This window comes from Telopea speciosissima, chromosome 7 (assembly GCF_018873765.1).
Source record: "Telopea speciosissima isolate NSW1024214 ecotype Mountain lineage chromosome 7, Tspe_v1, whole genome shotgun sequence".
NCBI lineage: Eukaryota > Viridiplantae > Streptophyta > Magnoliopsida > Proteales > Proteaceae > Telopea > Telopea speciosissima.
In genome coordinates this window covers 16,978,633-16,999,035 of record NC_057922.1, presented here as the reverse complement: position 1 = coordinate 16,999,035, position 20,403 = coordinate 16,978,633, and the positions used below count along the sequence as shown (strand labels likewise).

General features: G+C 39.0%; 1 protein-coding gene and 1 pseudogene across 1 annotated transcript; one reads left to right on the top strand and one right to left on the bottom strand.

The window, feature by feature from the left end:
• Window positions 1-138: 138 nt before the first annotated feature.
• Window positions 139-6,408, bottom strand: LOC122668292 (annotated as a pseudogene).
• On the top strand, window positions 6,321-19,617 carry LOC122668291 (protein PHR1-LIKE 1-like). Its single transcript, XM_043864878.1, has 8 exons — window positions 6,321-6,513; window positions 8,821-9,641; window positions 9,789-9,999; window positions 10,086-10,162; window positions 10,251-10,290; window positions 10,876-10,930; window positions 16,074-16,143; window positions 19,270-19,617. The coding sequence occupies exons 2-8, from the start codon at window positions 8,985-8,987 to the stop codon at window positions 19,615-19,617; spliced, it is 1,458 nt and encodes a 485-aa protein (XP_043720813.1). The 5' UTR covers window positions 6,321-6,513; window positions 8,821-8,984.
• Window positions 19,618-20,403: the final 786 nt, after the last annotated feature.

The following is a 20,403-nucleotide window of genomic DNA, read 5'->3' as shown; positions in this document are numbered from 1 at the left end:
TTTGCTGTCGAGAGAGATCTAACTTAGGCATCGGAGAGTCCCAGGCTGGAACCACACCGGTTCTCCCTTGTCCTTGATGTCCTTTTGCAGGTTGCGGCACCCGAAAAACCACCCGGCGGTTTCTTGACGCAACACAGGTCAAGGCATACAATACAATGCAATATAGATGAAAAGCCCAGCAGGAACTAAGATAACAAGAGGCACAATATCTCCATAACGATTTACTCTCCCACAAGACAGAGTCCCAAGCTTGATCTGAACCACATTCACCAAAGCAAGCATCAAGAACAAACACCCAGGCAAAGAGCCAACAACAGAAACAAGGATCCCAACCCTCTATGCCATTTTATTAACCTTAGCCATCAGGGCATCATGAAGTAAGACCGGCCCTCCATTGATCCTTGCAATCCTGATGTCTTGTTTGAGACCCAAAGCAATAATGCTTGAGAAGAGAAACGAGCTGAAGGAGTAGACATGAAAGGAGACTAGGTCTTTTGCAACGTGGGGACCGGCGACGCAGTTGGGGTCATCGACGAGGGTGTTGGTTGGGTCTGTGGGGTACCCAGCGAGGTCAATGAAGACTGCGAGGGCGAAGAGGGAATTTATGTTGACGATGTCGTCGATGGCTATTATGTGGATATTCAATTTGGATCCTCTACTGTCGAGCTGCCCGGCAAGACCCTACTGCCAAGACACAACAAGGCGAGGAATGACCACCTTACCCCTGCCCGAGCGCCTTACCCGAGTGGGGGTAAGGCAGTCATTTATCGCCTTACTGTGTCTTGGCAGTAGGGTCCTGCCGGGCAGCTCGACAGTAGAGGATCTGAATCCATGGATACTGGTGCCGAATTTGCGGCCAGATGAGGGTTCTACTTCCATTTGACGAAGCGAGTGGATCTGATTGGAGAAGGTCGAGTTGTGGCCTTGTGGGTGGAGTAGAAAAGTTAGAGTGGCAGTGTTAATGGCGATGAGGGTTCTACTTCCATCTCTATCTCTCTTTGTGTGTTTCAAAAAATGAACAGAACCAGAGTGCTCGTTGCAAGAAGAAAAGGAAGAACTAGAGTGCTCGTCTCCATGATATACGATATGCGTCTGTGAAATTTTAGGGAATTGGGTCAATACTTCTTTTTTAGGTTTGAAATTTTCACTTCCTCTCCTTTTAATTTTCCTTGCAATCAAACAAGGTCTTTTAATGAATTAAATCCAATTTTTATCAATTGGTTTATTCACGATCTGAATTTTCTAAACACACTAAAGTTTTTTTTTTTTTTGATAAACTAAGCACACTAATGTGACTAATCCATATCCATGCAAACCATGTGATTTGCTGGTTTTGTTTGATAAACTGGGCCACCTCTATTGGTATAATAGTGTATTTCTCTTTCAAAGTAAAGAAAAAAAAAAGTTGATACAAAATTTTTTTTTAAATTTTCAATTTCTCTCACCAAATGGGGAAAAAAAATATAATTTAAGGACATGAATGTTTGGGAAAAGCAGCAATCTTTAGCTTGAAATCTTTTTAAAGTGATAATGACTTCAATAAAAATATGTAAAGTAATAGAAATGAATATAGATACCCTAATCCTTGGAAGACTCGCATATATTATTCTTATTTAAATGGTAAAAGTAGAATCTTTCTTTCACTTTGGTGCATCAAATCTCCTGGAGATATTCACAATTTTTTTTTGGGAGAATGTTCTCTGTGCCATAGTACAGGTTGTGCCCAGGCACATGGGCAACATGTGCAGGGGGCAGGGTGGTCATTGTGCCCACCCCCATGTGCCTTGGTGCAGTTTACGCTGCGGCACAGAGAACAACGCCCCCTTTTTTTTTTAGGTTGTAAGACCCACAATGGGGCCAGACAAAGACCCACAAGGGACTCACTTTTTATTACACTACTACCACTACCTACAACTATTACATAGTGAGAGAGTGGGATAGGAGGGTTGAACACTTAACCTCTCCCTGAACTTATGCTAGACCTCTACTAGCTATCTACCGCCACTGAGCTAGAAGCTCATCTCCCCCCGCCCCCGCCCCCGCCCCCAACAATATTGGTAGACTGAAAACCATTCAATTCACACATAAGGGAAAGGGTGGCAATGGATATTTGTTTGGTAGTCTTACTAGCCATCTCTATTTTGGAGGTTCAAAGATGATTTTGTTTCCCATGCGTAAACGTGGAAGCTAAGGGTAGAAAAGTCTTACAATGCCGCGTAGCGTGGATAAGTACAATAGAAATGTATTTATTTGTTGTTACCCAACAAAAAAAAGAAAGAAATCTATTTATTTGTTAACGCAAAAGTCCTCTCATACACGCATAACCCATTTCATTGAATGTGTATTATAACTATTTATTTACATTTAGGAAAGAGATCATTGCCTTGGTTGCATGGTCTTGCACCAGTGTAGGGCCAATGAAAACGTGGATAGGTGTATTAATATGAATGAGATATCTTATTTCATAGAGAAAGGATGGTAATTTTACATGCTTTTGTTTCTGATTGCAAGATCCTTGTGACCAGAAAATGTTATTTTTTCCTTATTTCTATTTAAACAATGAAACTCCTTGTGGATTTTTTTTAGGTTTGACTTGACTTTATGAATTTATTTAACTACATGTCAAATTTTGATTTCAAACTATTATTTTTTTTGAGTTGCTTTTTCTTATTCTATATTCTATTCTATCTTTCATTAAAATAAAAAAAAAAATTCTATTCTATCCAAAGTCCAAACGGAACAATACCAATATAATTGCAAACATGATAAACATGGCGACATGGCGTATCAAATGCGTTTACTCAAAAAAATGAGAAAAGTGTCTCAATGTAGTACGAATAAGGTTCCAATAGAGAACCATAAAAATCATAATTGAAATTCCTCCAATAGACGAAATTGAGAGTAGCAATAGCACGGCAGCGCAGGTAACTGTGTCACTATCACAAATCAATCATGTTATGGAACCTCAAGGTTTGCTCGGGACAGGATTGACTTCCATCCGTGTCAGCTGGATTGGATTTGAATTGACAAAAACCTTAAAAAATGAGATCGAGAAGATCAAAATAGGTTTTATCAGGATCAGGGTTAATCAAAATCTAGGGGTCTCAAACGGCCGATTTGGTTTGATTTCGGTCTATGAATAAGTGAGATCAAAATCAAACTATTAAGGAATTTTAATTTTCGATCCAATACGATTTCAATTTATTTTAATTTTTTAATATCAAGTTAATACTGATTTAAATCGTTTGTTTTTAGGCTTGAACCACAATAAAATCTTAGATTCATAGTTTATAGTGAGGAAAGATTCCTTAAAAACACATTAAATCACCTTCTCCAAATTAAACAAGTAAACAATCGGGAATATGAAAATTGATTTGATATGTTCTTGTTGTAATCCGAATAAAGATTGTAAGGGGAGATAACTAATATTGAAATCAATGGACAAATAGAGTTTGTAGCGAAACCATTGTTACAAATCAAATCATTATTTATCATTGTAGATTTGTAGGGAAAATATAGTTAGTATTGAAAACTAATGTAAGAAAAATAACTAATCAGTAAGAAAGATAACTAATATTGAAATCACACAATGGACCCTACTATCAAATTATTCATTTGAATATTATACTATTTTGTATAGTGAGGAGGGAGATCAATGGAAGCATGGTTACAAATCAATTTCCCTATTCATAACATCATACTCATTGATTTGTAACATTTTCCCTTGCAATTAAAAATCTTCTCATTAATATTGTAATCAAAGGATAATCAATTCACTTATTCATAACCTTATACTCAATGATTTTTATCGGTTCCATTTTGTTCAGTTTCGGTTTGGATATCGGTCAGTTCGATGTGGCATAATTTTCAGCCGGCCCCATCATACTCCAATCCAAAACCAATCCGATAAGGATTGGTTTGGTTCGGTTCGGTTTAACTTTTTCGATCGATTTTATTGGTTTAGGTTTGATTTTGACACCCTTACCAAAATCGGAGTTAATCAATTCCAATTTAAATAGACTGATTCTATAGATTTTTTTATATGGTTTTTAAACAATGTGGATCCACCCCTTCATTTTACAATCTCAAATAAACAAACTAGGAAAGATGAAATGTATGGTGGAATTTTTGTTCTTTACGGACTTAGCAGGCCAGGTGCTTGAGCCAGAAGCAAAAACATGTTTAAAACTTTTTGTTTCGAACATGATAACATTTCTGTTTCTCAGTCATGTTTTTATTCCAGAAATAAATTTTTGTATTTTTGTTACTAGGACAAATTTCTGGACAAAAAAACGCATTTGGTAATGCATAGTAATTTTTATTTTTAGGCCAAAAGAGAAAAAGAAAGGCATTTGTTATGTGTAATAATTTATGTTTCTAAAACTTTTATAAATTTTCAAATTGAACATCCAAAAATTTGGTGGAGGTGATGGCAGTGGCATTGATGGTAGTGGTAGTGGTGGTGGACTGGCGGTGGTGATGGAGGTGGTGGTGGCAATGACGATGGCAGTGGAGGTGATGGTGGTGGTTGAAGTTGCTTTGGAGGTAGTGTTTTGTTTTGAACATAATATTGCTTTACCCATCAAATTAAGCATGTGGAAAGATAATTCAAATAAGGGGGTATATAGGATTAAATGATCTAGGATGTGTCAAAGTATGAAGTTTGGGGGACATGAGTTTAGAGAAGTTCAATGCTTTAATCTTGCTATGGTTGCTAGGTAGAGTTGGTGCATGTTTAAGAGTCTTAATACCTTATGGGTTAGGGTTTTAAAAGGAAAATGCATCATTCAGTCGAACTTCCTTGATGCTTTCGCAAAGAGATTGTTTTTGGTGCAAGCGTGAAGAATCTATTGTGCATGCACTATTTTTGTTGAGACATGTTGGATGGCTTCTCCATTTAGATTTGATTCAAAAGCTCTTTTAGGTTCCTCTATGATTGATTTGTTATATTAATTAAAGTGTCTATTTCTTTTTCTAATCCAGAGAATGCAGTTCTACAATGGATAACACTGTAATGACTTAATATGGAAAGCCTTAATCACAAACCTTTATCCCCTCAAGTGCACCAAAAAGGTACATCTGACGGTGCACATGCACTTGGGAGAGTGTTTTAAATAAAATCACTTTAAGGTGCACCGTCAGATATACATTTTAGTGCACTTGAGGTGTACTGTACTTGAGGTGATAATTTTCCCTTAATCACATTTTTTAGCACATTACAAGCTTTTCATGTTTCTATGGGGGGAAGCCCGCCTAGGCATTGCTAGAGGAAGGACTTCAACTCATCAGTCACCTTATGCTATTTCTTTGGCTGTGCTTGGTGGAGGTTATTTGAGATGAACTCAATGACGGTTGAGGGTATTTGAAAAGATCATTATCTGCTCCATGTCCCTGTTCGAACCATCAACCCCAAACCTAGCTCCCAGAACCATCCCATTAAGTAATGGGTTAGCGACGGTTCCGGACGCTTCCGGATCCAAAATGACAACCCTTGGTTGTTCTCCATAAAGCAAAAGTTAAAAAATGATAGAAAGATGCTTACGTCCACACAGAGCACACTATACACCCTTGTCAAAAACCACTGTCTTGGAATCCATTTCGAGGGGGTGGGGCCCGTGGGGGGACCATAATAAACTATGTCGGGTGTGAACCATGATTCCATGAACCTATAAGCTAGGTTGACTCCAAATGGAGGTGGCTTATCCATAAGTACAAGGAGGGTATTGTAGTAATTTCCTGATGGTATCCGTTTACGTGTCGTCACCTGAAAAGGCAATAACACTGGACCAGTTGGACCAGCAGGTCTCGGGTCTGAACTCTAAAGTCTCTCATATGTAATGGTAACAAAACGAGTGAACGGTGGAGATGAGCTCACGGTGATGTTAACTGTTGTCCACCTGTTATTTCCTAATGTATCAAGGAAGTACTGATTCAGAGTCGTAAGCCCACTCAGATACCACTCAATTAGAATCTTTTCTTTGAAGAATAGTTTAGATACCAATGGGTGGCTAAGGTTCGAATCGAAGTGGTTTAGGGAATCGGTCTACAATGATTGAACTTAGACCCATAGACTCACCCATACGGCTAGCAGATGTGATCGTACATCGATCGCACCCAATAAAAAGAAAATGTGGGGCCCGTGGAGCTTGTAAGTATAGGATAGGAGATGAGCTCATGAGCTCTTCCGAAAGGCCAAAGAAAGAAGGCTTTCGCCAGTTTCCTTATCGATCACTTCTTTCGGTTTTCTGAGTTGGACACACACCCACACAAACACAAACGCAAAAAATATACACACACGGTGAGTGCTGAGATGCAATTCGGAAGACCGGGGCTTTGGCTTTGGCTTTGGCTTTGCTCGTGTCACCAGAATATTTCCTCGTGTTGTTGTTGTTGTTGTTGTCTCACCATTGCGTCTGCGTCTGAGTCGCCTGGAGCTGCAGGCCACCATATTCTCTCTCGACCGAGCTCTCTAGGGTTGTATTCTGTGATACCTCTCCCTCGCTCCCGGTCTCGGTAAGTTCTTATCGTTTATTTATGCAAGTTTTTGTTCTTCGTAGAATTCTATTGATGTCAGGATATGTATAGTATATAACTTAGTTTATCCGATATGATTCCTCTTGCTTTTGACGCAAAATTACTCATTTTGGAGGATTGATGGATTTCCCCCTCCCCCTCGCTTCTTTAACTTTCTGTCTCTGTGCTTTCGAGTTGCGATTTACTTGACGATCCTTTGGATTTTTAGTTTGCTTTATTCTCAACGATGGGTTGTGATTGCATCGTTAATTGTCAAACTTTGTGTCTGGCCAATTGGGGCAATATGCCAATTGGGGCAATATGGAATTATTAGGTGGTTGTTGTCCGAGATTTTGTCCCGACCTTCTAGTTCAATTGCTTTCTGGGTTTTGGTTTTGGTTTTATGTCAGTGGTTTATAATGTTTATATGGTAGTCGTAAATTTTTAAATTTTGCTCTTCCTTGTGGAGATTTATATCTATGATTATATGAATTATCAATTCACTTCTTTAGTTTCAGTACAATTCTGCATAAATGGAGGTGGTTCAGTGGCGTCTCCCCCCCCCCCCCCTCTCTTTAAAAAAAATGAAGAAAAAAAGAATTCCTGCCCACTGTATCGTGGGTGAGGTACTATCGGGATGTGTTTTAACTGACTTCAGCTTCTGGTTGATTATTTATACGAAAAGAAAACACATTAACACTTGTAATAGCTAATTCTGGAAAAAAAATTCCTTGGTTTCTTCTGTCCGTGTTTCTTATATTTGCCTTTTTTTTTATGGGTGTTACTTGTGCGCGATGTTTTGATATCTTGAATATCATTTTGTGGTTATTGAACCTTACTGTATTAGCATTTATATGGAACAGTATCTCCTATTTTTCACTGGAAGAAATTCCATCTAATGATGAGTGAAGAGGAGGAGCAAGGTAGGAAGTTAACTTTGAAGTAGAGAACAAGCCATTTTGGAGTTGAAACTTTTGAACTTGATAGAGAAGGTGGAAGTGCAACGGGTAAAGAGACTATAAATTGTTCTATCATTTATGCTTTTACATAGCTTCGTGATAGTTGCTGTTCCTGCAGTTCAGGTCTGCATTTCGATGAATGTAGATTGTCGTAGTTATTGAGGTTGGCTCAGTCTCCAATCATTTGATGAAGTCATTTAGATTGTTTTGAGTGGCCAGAGTGCTAATGGATTAGTTGGAAATACTGAGGACATGAAGTGTCTTGCAAGAAAAAATGTCCAAGTATGATGAAGGATGGGGCATTATATATGTTTATGATCTGCATATGGCATCTTAATTGGTCCCTAAACACGGTTGGGAATTTTAGAAGTTCAATCCGACACATAATGTGAGAGAGGCATCATTTCCTTATGATGTAGATCTCTATAAAACAATCTTTTCTTATGATGCCAGTCTCTATAAAACAAGGGCTTGTACTCCTCAATTAGAGGGCAACCATGGTCCCACTTGCCACCTGGCCCATCTGTGGTGGGATTAGTTTGTGATAGTATTGCATATAATCCCTATCAGATGGATCAGAGGATACCATCGAGCTTAGATCGGTTTTATTACTCAACTCAAAAGTTTTGCTTTGGGCTTTTAGTAATTAGTGGGAGTACTGCAGATATTGTTTTCATTCAATTGCAATTCTATATACAAGATCATGCTTCTTTTGTGTTAGGGGAACTCCCTCTAAGTGGGGCAGAGTACCTGTTGCCTTTCCATGTGATCATCCACCTCCTGAAGATATTGTTGGGGCCAGTCCAAATTGTTCTTCACTCGCCTAATGTCTTAGCTGCAAAATTTACTTGAGCTAAAACTTTTGTGTCACACAAGTGTTCTGTGAAGCTTAAGCTATTACTTAATATTTATTAATAGGAAAAGCATAATATGTCCATGCGGCTAAGAATCTCCATTGTGCTGTTATTTTCTTCTTGCCAGGGTTTATATTTATTGCTGAAGGTTTTCTTGTTGTATCCATTGTTAACCGTGCTATTCTGGCACTTCTGTTGCTGAGTATTTGAAAAGAGTTCCCTTTTTAGTTTATTTATATATTGACGTCTCTAAGTTAATTTGCACCATAATGATTTCTTTTTCTGCTGTAGTGTTCTTGCAGTATAAGTTGAATGTTTCATTCTCCGAGGTTGGTAGTGTTTGTTCAAATGCTTTGTCATTGTTGACATCGAGCCTGGCATGTCTGTACCTTGTTCGTTCTCACATTTTCAGTTGGTTAATCTCGTCTTGTGAGAATTTATTTGATGGAAGGAGTTGTTGTTAATGTGTACTGTGTAAATGCTTCTTCCCATAGGTGCAATATTTGATGACCCTTTGGTGTGTGGAGCTGAAAATTGAAAGGAAGGTGGTGGAGTGTTACTCTTACTGAGAATTGTTAGAGGTGGATATTATGCGCTGAATTAGTGTCACGTTGATGATTAGTTGACACTGGCTGGCATTCTTGATACATGGAAAGGAATGGAGGCACGCCCTACTTTATCCATTCAAGGAGCTGGTGCAAAGCATCTTAGTAACCTGGAAGCATCTGGAGCTATGTCCTCGTCTTTGCCAGTTCTTCCCATACCCCTTGAACAGAAATATCCAAAATTACCAGACTCCCCACAAGTTTCATTTGAAAGGGAACTGATGACAAATCCCATGCCTCCACGTGGATCTTCAATGGTCACCAACAGTAGTGTTGTTGGGCACATATTTTCATCAGACTCTGGATTCTCCTCAGATCTCCAGTTCTCTTCTGTTTCACCCCATGAAAGACATTCTAGAAATGCACCTTTCATTTCTCAGTTATCAAACAATGGAGCATCTCTGCCTTTAACACCGTCTTCTCATTCAGGACCATTCCAATCAAGGGCATTGAGTCATTATTCCAAAGAAAGCAGTGATGTTTCTTGGTGTACAGATCCACTGCAGGGTTTTCTTGATTATCCTGATAGCGTCCCCACCCAAAATTGTCAAATAGAAAGTAGTGGTGGTGGTGTCATGGCATCTGAGGACCATACTAAGCGAAATGATTGGCAGGAATGGGCGGACCAACTTATCACCGATGATGATGCTTTGGCTCCTAACTGGAATGAGCTTCTTGTTGACAACAATTCTGTGGGTCTTGAACCAAAGGTTAGTTACTCTTTTATTTGTCGGGCCAAGTTGAACATATATGCAAAACATGTAACTATTCTATTCTCGTTAGAAAAGGAAAAGGAAATTGAAACAATTTGCATAAGTTATGTCTTTCCTTCTTTTTCTTTGTTTGTTTTTTTTTAGACAGAAATATACCAAATGCCCAAACAATCTTCAAATTCTTCAGTGCCCCAGCCCCAAGTTCAGCAGCTTTCTATTCCTTCTGGAGAACTTTGCACGGTTGGTAGTCCCCCTTCCTCTGTCGGTGGTGCCCCAACCAAGCCACGTATGCGTTGGACACCCGAACTGCATGAACGTTTTGTAGAAGCTGTTAGTCAGCTCGGTGGCAGTGAAAGTATGTAATCTGTGTTTATTGATCTCATTTTGGCTTGTTGAATTATGGTCAAGTTCCTGTGTTAATTTCTATGTTTTGACCAACAGGAGCTACTCCCAAGGGTGTGCTAAAGCTCATGAAAGTAGAAGGATTAACCATCTACCATGTGAAAAGTCATCTGCAGGTCTGTAAATTGCAGTTTCTTTTAGGTTTTCACACTTGCACTAGTTATTTTATTATAGTTTAACTGGGTCTTGCTTTTTGAATTACAGAAGTACAGAACAGCTAGGTATAGACCAGACTCATCAGAAGGTAAATAATAACTGCCTATCTGTTCCTTTTGAACTTTCTTTTTCCATTTCTAACTTAATAGCTATTACTTGAATTTTCTTCTTTGACTCTCCTGCTTGGTTGCTTTCATCGTTTTGCATGTTGCAATTTTAAATTGTACCCTTTTATTTATTTATTTTTTTTGGGGGGGGGGGTTGTTTCCTCCCCTTACAAGCGTTTTCTGGATAAATCTTACAGCTATTATCTTACTTTCTCTGATTATAGAAACACTTTCACTCGTGATCTGTTCAATTTTAATATGGTTACTCCACTGCAAATTTATTTGTAGTTTTTGCTTTTTTTGTTAGTGTGTAAGCCTTGGCGCGATGGTTAAGTTGTGCTATTGCAAACCATCAGGTTTCAGGTTCGAAACAAGGAAACAGCCTCTCCCTGAAGCGGGGGTGAGGCTGTGTACATTTTCCCCTCCCAGACCCTCCAGTAGCGGGAGCCTTCTGTACTGGGATGCTCTTTTTTTTTTCTGCTGTTTGTTGTCCTGTTTATTTTTTTATGAGAATTAAGACGACATGAAATTCATTTTGAAAGTGGGTGTTTCTCTTGTTTATGCAGGCACATCAGAGAAAAAAACAAATCCAATCGAGGAAATGTCTCTAGACTTGAAAACGTATGTTCCTGAATGTCTTTTGTTTATCGGGACTTTTTATAACCATTAGAAGTATTGTTTTCCAATTGCAAAATGATGGCCTGAATAAAAAATCTAGTCTAGACATGTCACTCTTTGCCAGAGTAAGGAGTTTGCTGGCCTAGGCTTCCAGATGGACAGCACTACAACCTATTTAAGCAAGACATTTGCAGGAAAACACTGTTCTGTTGTAAGCAAATTCTAGCTAAGAAAGACTTGAAATTAGGAACCAGAAAAAATCAGTCATACAGCTTGCATGTTTATGAAGACAGTCACCGACAGCTGATAAAGATTGGGTTACGTAACAACTAATAACTGGATATATATATATATATATAGCCATCACCCAAAATACATGGATGTACTGATGCACATACCAGCACACCTCCAAAAATAGATACATATACACTCATATGAAGCAGGGAAGAAGAAAAGAAAGTGAAAAAAAAACCCATAACTGAAACCAGAGAAAGGGGGGAGGGGGGAACCATAACTGGAACCAGAGAAAGAAGAAGAAGAAATTGAGCTCCCTTACCTATCAAAAAGAAAATGAGCCGTTGAGGGTTTCAATCGGAGAATGTCTTGATGAGGTTGAAGTTAAAGTGTGGATAGCGTCATTCTCCTCTCTCCTCTTTTGTTTTTCCTCTTTTTTTTTAAAAAAAAAGATTTATTTTTAACGACATATTTCCATGTATCCATGTGCTTCATAATCCTGTACACAAATAATAAGAGGGTTAGAATTAGGATCGATTGCCTGTAATATATTTAAAAAAAAAAAAACAAACAATAATGCATCCATCCAATCCACAAGGTGGACCAAAGGCGTATGTCTTTTTCATGCTGCTGCATCCAATAAGGTGCCTTGAATTGCACCTGAACGCCAAGGCATCAACTAGACAACTATGCTGGTTGCCGAGGTCCTTCTGATACTATGTAACAATCTCTGAGGGCCTTCGTTTGTTGGCTGTTCCCATCTCTATGATTTTGGCTTATGGAATCATGGGGTACAAGCTGTAATTTGAGCTTAACTGGCATTGTGACTTGTTTCTCTACTGTCCCTTTGAGAAATGTAGGAGCCCGCGTACAAGGATTCTAGTATCCTTGATCCCTTTGGTGGGCTGTATTAGGATTCTTGATGCAGTTAAGATTGTCCAATTGGGTCAATTGGGCCTTATAAAACTTTATTTTGGCCCATTGTTGGGTTCTATAGACCTTAGGCTTCTTATTTTTGGGCTTATTGATGTAATGGACCTAATTTATAAGCCTATAAAGTGGGGATAGTGTTACACGGGAATAGCAGTTAAATTGAGTGTTTGAGTTTGATTAGGATACTTAATAGCTAGATAGAATTTTGTTTTGAGTTTATTTACTTTATTGAGTGTATTGGAGTGATTAGAAGTCCTTTTATGAGTCAAATTAGGAATTTTAGAAGGTCTATATATATGTAATACATCCGTCATCAATTAGAGATGATTTGAGTAAAGAATATGAGTTTTTTTAAAGAATACGGGATTGGTGTCCCAAATCTGATTTCTTCTCTCTCTCTCTCTCTCTCTCTCATCTTCTTCTCCTTCCATTCTTCCAATCATGTTCCCGAACTCAGGTTTTGTTCTGGCAGAAGAGCACTTATCTCTGGTTCTGTTCTAGCAGAATAGTGAATAACAGAGAGTTTGTTGGAACTCCTTCGGCAAAACTCTGTCTGGTCTAATATCTTGATCGAAGGTGGGGGTTTCATCGGTGATCGGAACCCTGGAGTTTGTTTCTCCAAGCCATCCTTTGTTGTGAGCAAGTATTCCAGTTGCAGGTCTGATTTCACCTTTACCGCCAGAAGCAACTTCAAATTTGATTATTGGGCCTACTTGCATCTGAGATCCTTAATCTGGATTTTCAGATTGCATCAATTCTGGTATCCTGGATCTCCTGGCTGGGCTGAAATGCCCGACTGGTGTCCCTGCTTGGGGCCCATCAAAGTTACCTACATCAGTTAGGCTTGTTTGGACCACCAGAAAATGTACTAGCATGTGAAAGCTTTGATCGGGGCCTATGCCAGGTTTTCCTATAGCCAAAAAAAAAAAAGGGTCATCCTTTGAGCTTGTCAAGGCACTCAAATTACAAAGATCACAGAAGTCAGAATGTTAGATATTCAACTGATTATGTTTGGGAGAATAATATTCAGCAAGGAGCTTGAGTCTGAGCTGGCGACTGACAATTATGGAAGAAGATCAATGTCAGAATGCTTATTGTTTGATGGATTGGAACTTGCAAGTAGATGACAACCCCCCGTGTTGTATTATCTATGTTAAATTTACCTTGTAAAGCCTAGTATTGCAGCTATTCTTGATCATCTTGAGGAAGTAAGATTGATGTTAAGGTCAGGTTTTTGTGTCTGAAAAAGGGCTGAGATGCTTGTCCAGTGGTGATCAATTACTTCTTTCAGAAGGTAAGGTTGGAGGTGTGTGAGCCTTGCAAGTGGTAGGAGCATCCTGAACTGCCATCTGGTCAGTATTTTTGGATGGCAGCGAAGACCTGACCAAACGTGCAAGATCAGATGAGCAGAAAGGGAAAGATGGAGGTTTTGAATAGGGCTGTGGGAAATGTTGTCAAAGTTGGACTGGATCTGGACCTCTAACCTCTTGACCCTAGGGGTCAGCAATCTGAACAGTCTGACAACCTGATCCCCAGGTCTCGTCATGATTCTATGCAAAATTTACAGGACCATCGAGTCCTGGAAGTAGACTGTCTGGACAGTCTAATTGCCCAGCTCAATGCTCTATGTAAGCATTGCCTGTAGGTATTCACTCAGCTGTTGCATGTGGGAACTGGGTATTTTGATGATTCAGATTCATGAACAATGGTTAATCTGTGAGAACTGATGAACTTGGTATGTTAAAGAGGTAGACCATAAGAGTCATAGCATTTTGCCAATGCGGTAAAAGATGTAAGGAGGTGGTTGTTTTTCCGTGGAGGCAACTTGTGTTTAACTATTCCCCAGAAAAAGAAAAAAGAAAAGAAAAGGAGAAACCTAGAATGACAAGGATGGGGAGGGGGACAAAGAGATCATGCTTGTGTCTATTTAATAGGCATCTGGTACTGAGAAATTGAAATTGTTGAACCATGTGACTCTCTTAATTGAAGTGGAAGAGCAATGAAGGGGTAGGGGCATAATTCAAGGTCTCGGTTTCGACCCTTCAGATTTCAATTGAAATCTGGTAAACTTTGGTTGCATTTTTTTTTTAACATTTCGGTGCTCAAATGGTCATATTTTGGCTCGAAACTTCAGGGAAAACCTAATTAAACATTTCTAAATATTTTGGAATCTTTAAATTGTGAAAAAAAAAAACTCTAAAATAGTAGTTTGGTTTTGGACCCTAGGTTGCTAGTATACGCCATACTAGCAATGTAAAGGCCTAATAGCTTCCGTGGTTAGAAATTGAAGTGGAGGTTGGAACCTCTCCTTTCTCTCTCCTTTCTGCCCCCCCCCCCCCTTCCAAACGAATTGGGTTTCCCTCCTTTCTCCTCATCCTGCGAACTGTCTCTTCTCTCCTTGTTTTTCTTTCTCTTCCCACCACCAGCAGATCCGCCTCTCTGCTCTGCATCATTTAGGGTGGAGTACCAGTTCAGTTACATTTTTTAGTCTTGGGAACCTTGCCATACTTTCTATTTCTACATGGAGTCCTAGAGTGAGCCAATAAGTATTTTAGGAGTTCTACTTTTAGGGAAGGATCCATGTAGCCGACCCCATTTAGGTGGGATATTGCTGAGTTGTTGTCGATGATGTTATGCTTCTTTTTTTTTTTTTTTTTCTTCTTTTTTTAATATTTTGTCTTTGCAAGGATCCATGTAACTAACCCCATTTAGTTGGGATAAGGTTGAGTTGTTGTTGTTGTTTCTTTTCCTTGTGAAAGGAGGTGGACTTAGGGGTCCTAAAGTAATTAGGATGTTCTATTTTCTTGCACGTTGATCTATATAAATGATGTAAACCTTATAGTTTGTGAAATTAAATGGATAAAGAATTGCATTGTATGTGTGAGGGGTGTTCATGTGGTTCTTTCTCCTTTCTCTCTCTCTCTTTTCTTCTGTTTTTCTCAAAGGATACTGATAATGGATAATATTCATAGTCGTACCAGAAGCTGATTTCGTATTTTCACCCTAATTTCTTCCTTATGTTAAAATCCTAATCATTTCCAACCTTTCTCCACCACCTTTCTTTTTAATTTAGCCAAAAATCCAAAATCCTAGGCTGTCCTGCATCACCACTTTGCTCCTGTTCTACTTATGACAGTGATCTCTTTCATCATCTTCAACTTTCTTTTTGACCAAAAAGGGGGGGTTCTCTTTCATCTGTCACCTTAAGCACCATTACCTCTTACTGGTGTGGTGTTGGTCTTATCTGGTCACTGTCAGACTACCTTTGCATTGGTTTGAGTCTTGACGGAACAAATCTGGTTAAAATCTTTGCTTACTTTTAAGGAAGGTATATATGTCAAAACTAATTCTCTGCAACATTAGTTAAGAATTTTTCTAGAGAGCATGCTTCACGAAGTCTCAAGAAAGGCCTCATATTCAGTGGTTTTACCAACTCGGATATAATATACAATTTTTTTAATAAATAAGTTATTAACCAAATAGGTATATTGATTATGCATTCATTGCAACTGTCAAAATTTTGTTTATACGTTGTTGAAAATTTTTCATAAGAACGTGATACTTTATCAAGGACCCAGCAGACACCTAAAGGCCCTTGGTCAGGATCCTGCAATGGATAATGAATTAGTCAAGTGTGGGTATCTGAAGCCTCAAGAGTTATGTGCAGTTCTAATGTTTAACATTGGAATGCATTCCACTTCCCTTGTGGCTAAGTTCTTTTGTAATTGGTTGTTGGTCAAGAAACTTAAGAAATTGCATGGTACTCGCAATTTTGAAGATTTATGTTTTATGTTCAATCTAAATTTTGGTATGAAATTTTCCAGTTTCTGCTAGCCAAGCTTGTACAAACGAAAACTTCTTGATCGTGCTGTGTGTCATTAATTGTTGAACTAATATGAAAAGTTCAGTTTTAGAATTTGAATTAATATAATGTGTTCAGTTTAGAATTTTTGACTGGGTGGCTTGATTTGGCAAACAGGGGTATTGAGATTACTGAGGCATTGCGACTACAAATGGAAGTTCAGAAGCGATTGCATGAACAACTTGAGGTATGGATTTTTTATTGATGATGTACTAGGATGGTATGAATTGGTTTTGTTAACAATCAAACAAATTGACGTATTGGACTCATTGGATCTCTTGCTGGTACTCTGGTGAAAATTTTATGGCATATTCATTTTTGAGAAAAATCTTGCCCTGACATTGGTAAAAAACTTATTTGAATTTTTTGGGACAAGTAATGGAAATGATTTTATTAATTCAATACAAACAATTAAGGAAATGACTAGACCCTAAACTCCACTCAAGTAGAATGATCAATGATCTCATATTGATATATGACCCATCACATAATGACCCTCTGAATTCTCTGTTAGTACCAAGGGAGTCAGCAAGAGAGTCTACTCTCTTGTGCTAAAAAATTATGATGGTCCCAGTATGTAACTGAGTGGGATGTGAATCAGTGACCTTTAAAAATTCCGTTACGATAGCAATCACACAATCACACTGCTTGCAGTCATAGTTGTCAAGGTGTCGCCTAGGCGGGTGCCTTGACAACTAGGGTTCACCTTGGTCGCCTTGTGTCCAAGCCCCCCCTCCAACGCCTTGGGTCACCTAGATGCCATGATAACTATTGTTGCAATAAAATAGATTGGTTGGCGCTGACCTTTTTAACCAATCACACACACAGTAGTATGCAACACCTTGCCTCTCAAGTACATGCAGTCAAAAAATGTAGTAAGGTCTACTCGGTGTGCACACCCATCCTGCATGAAACACACTCCAAATATATCCACACAATCTCACCACAGGAGATAGGATTTTTATGTGGTTCGGCAATATGCCTATGTCCACGGAGCTATGCCCTAAAAGGGCTTCTTATATTGCTCAGTACACTAACACTATTTTGATTGCTACAACGACCCAAGAGCACCTACCCTTGTTACAATCTTTTGCATCCGCAAAAGAATAAGGACCACAACACTAAAAAGTACCAAGCACCTGAGTCAAGTCAGAGAAAATAGACTTATTAGAGAAAGCCGTGCAACCAGAGTTCTCCGTGGAGGATGGTGATTACAAGAATAATCAAAGTAATAAAGCCAACCCCAACCCTTATTACATTCATTGAACTAGGAATATCCAATTACCTATCCTAGAACAAAATAAAAAAGATTTGCAAAATCACAAGTTAGCTCCCTTAAAGTAACCCTAACTGAGAAGAACTTGCAGGCCTTGTTCTCCTATCAGATTCATCTTCTCAGCGTCAGATGGTGTAATCTCTCTCGTCCTGAACTCCTCAAAGAGACATGGGCTTCATTCAATCACTCTTGTAGGATAGAATGGCCTCTCTTTTTTTTCCTCTCTCAAGGTCTCTCTCACGTTTTTGGATCAAAATAGGAGTTCTTCATCTCATAAGATGTCCAAAGAGTATATCTTATAGATCAAAAGGCTGTTAGAAAGGTGGATCCAATGAGATCTGTCGATTTAGAATCTTTTCCGTCTGGCCTTCTACTGCTTTGCGAATTGATGGGAAAATTGCCATATCTCACACTCTCAAAGATCTACAACTTTCATGTTTAAAGCTTCTACAAATTATGCAAGTAAGACAGCTCAAAAATCTAATGACGTCACTGCATGTGCAGAAACAGAATTCTGGACACCATGCGCTACATCTGCATTCGGGGATCATAACTCCCTTGTCCCAACTCGGATTGACCCAATTCTTGAGGCATTGTAAAGCTTACTCATAAAACTAGAGTATTTTAGTTTTGAGATTCAGCTGATTCTGCATCGAAGACAACTCAAAACTCTCATTTAGATTTTGAACCTGGCAAATTTTCCTACAAATCACTGCATGACACCTTCAAGCTCTTTTCCAGTCTCTGTCCACCTCATCATGCCAACTCTCTAAGCCATGCCCTACAAATTTGTGAGTATGTGTTGGCTCTAAAAGGGCCAAGATGTTCTATGCCTGCTGCACATCCAGACTATCTGCTGTCTACTGTCATACCATGCGCTCAACAATTTGTTAAAACAAGCAACCAAGGTCTGTGACTTCATCAAGAAGTGAGAACTATCTCATCCTCCACTAATCTCTGCACAGTGGTTCAGAGGGCCTCCCTCTGCCGCAAGCTTCTGGGAAGCTAAATACTTGTAGATTTTGAGTCTTATAGTGTCAAAACTCTTGGGGGCTCCTTTCTTAGGAATGAGTACTTGGAAGGTAGACTTAATTGTCTTGTTTGTATTTTCTTTCTTGAAATTCTTGGAGTACTTGACTCTCATCACACTAGAAATAGACATGTCGTGACACCACCATAACCCAATGGTTATCCTTGTTATGTTTATTATTTGAAGTCGTTGCTGTAGGTGTGATATTTTGCTATCAGCTCTGAAAGATACTCCACTTGTCCTGCACATCTTGCAGCATATTGATGTCAGGGATATGTGTCATCAAACCAGCAGTTATCAAACTGTTAAACATCATTATTGAATATCGATACTAAGGTCTAATGTAAGACTAGAACCTGAATAGGTCTAATCCTAAGTAGGATCAAATTGTAACCTCCAGTAAACAAGAACAACGGGATCTCGAATTGGTAACCACAAGTGAAAAACAGAAATCAATAACAGAATCCCACAAAACAGTGATCCGTTGAAGCTGCAAATAAGGTTGAATGAACCTTGTAGATGTAGGAAGAAACCCCAAATAAAAGAGTATGATCAGAACAGAGAGAAACGGAGATTGATCAGGCTTTGGTTTCTGTTGCAGTACCAGGTTCTATTGTGTACGTCTCAATCTCTAGGCACACATGCACATCGCAGAACTGCATTTTCATGTGTGACATTAGATAAAACATTTGAGCCAGCATGGAAATTCCTGCCATGATGAGCTAATTCAGTCATTGGGCCTGGCCCATATGGTCTCTGCTTGTGGTACTTTGAGGCACTGCGAGGATTATTGTGCCACTGGTTGATTGGTCCATGCATAGAAGTTGCTTTGAATGTCTCAATACTCTGCTTCATTTTCTTGTTATTTGTTATGATAATATTCTAGTGTGTTTTAGCACATAAATGAAAGTGTCAATTTCAACACTATAGAGACTATCGACTATTTCTGCATTTTGAATGTCAAGTCTAGGTCTATTCTAACCTCTTTGGTGCAATTTGTGAACCAGATCCAAAGAAATCTACAGCTGCGTATAGAAGAACAAGGCAGGTATCTACAGATGATGTTTGAGAAGCAATATAAAACCACCGGTGAGAAGCTCAAGGTCTCTTCACCCACTCCGGGGGATCCTGCTGTTTCCTCATCAGATGCCGTGCCCCATTCCCCTGCCAATAATGAAGCAGATACCTCAGAGAAGGATTGTGCCAAAACAGCAATTAATGCTATTGATAACAGTGCAACCCTGAATGAGAGTAACCAGAAGTCGGATGGGAAGCAAAAGACACCTGAATCCAGAACCACTGAAGGTCCTGAACCAGCTGTTGTTGGTCAGTCTAGTTCCCCAGCGAGGGAATGACACGGCTTTGTCATCTGCTGAATCTCCATCAGGCTGGCAAGCCTATATTGCTGACATCGCTGCTTGTTAAGACATGATGAGCATGGTTAATCAGGATCTCATTCAAAAAGAGAAAACTGTGCTGACAGACACTGGGATTGGAACTTGAGCTACCCTTCTTTCCAACTTTTGAGTAACTAGACATGGGCAATCGCATGTGCTTTATTTTGGTCAATAAAAGCAAGTGTATCAGTTGTGATTGATATGTTTTTCAACTTCCTGATTCATGATCTTTAAGGTACACACAGACCTGGTGTTGAAAGAAGGATGCATTGTATATGTTCATGAAGAGTAGTTATTATTGTAAGAAATCCTATGGCCTCAAATGTAATTAGTAACATGTGGGGATTTGATTTGATTACTCCAGTTTATCCATGACCACTAGTGTTTACTCAGTTGTTTGCTTTCAGCACTTAATACAAGCTCCTCTCATTTCGTGATTGGTGTATGCCGATAATTTCTAAAAGCTGATGGCATACCCAACACTCTCTTTTATTAATAATTTTAATATTTTTAGGATGAAAGAACGTTGCCAAGTTGTGGAGCATACACTAGCACCTTCTTGTGTTTATCTCTTGCCTCAATGAGTTCAATGATATTGGGGTGATCCCAGATCGATTACTGATCGAGGGTAAAAAAATTCAAAAAAAATCTGTTCTTTTTTTCTCTTTTTAAATAGAGGTAGATCCATCGGATCCAGCCTGATTCAAGGCGATTGGGTGATCAGCGAAGACCAATCCCGATCCC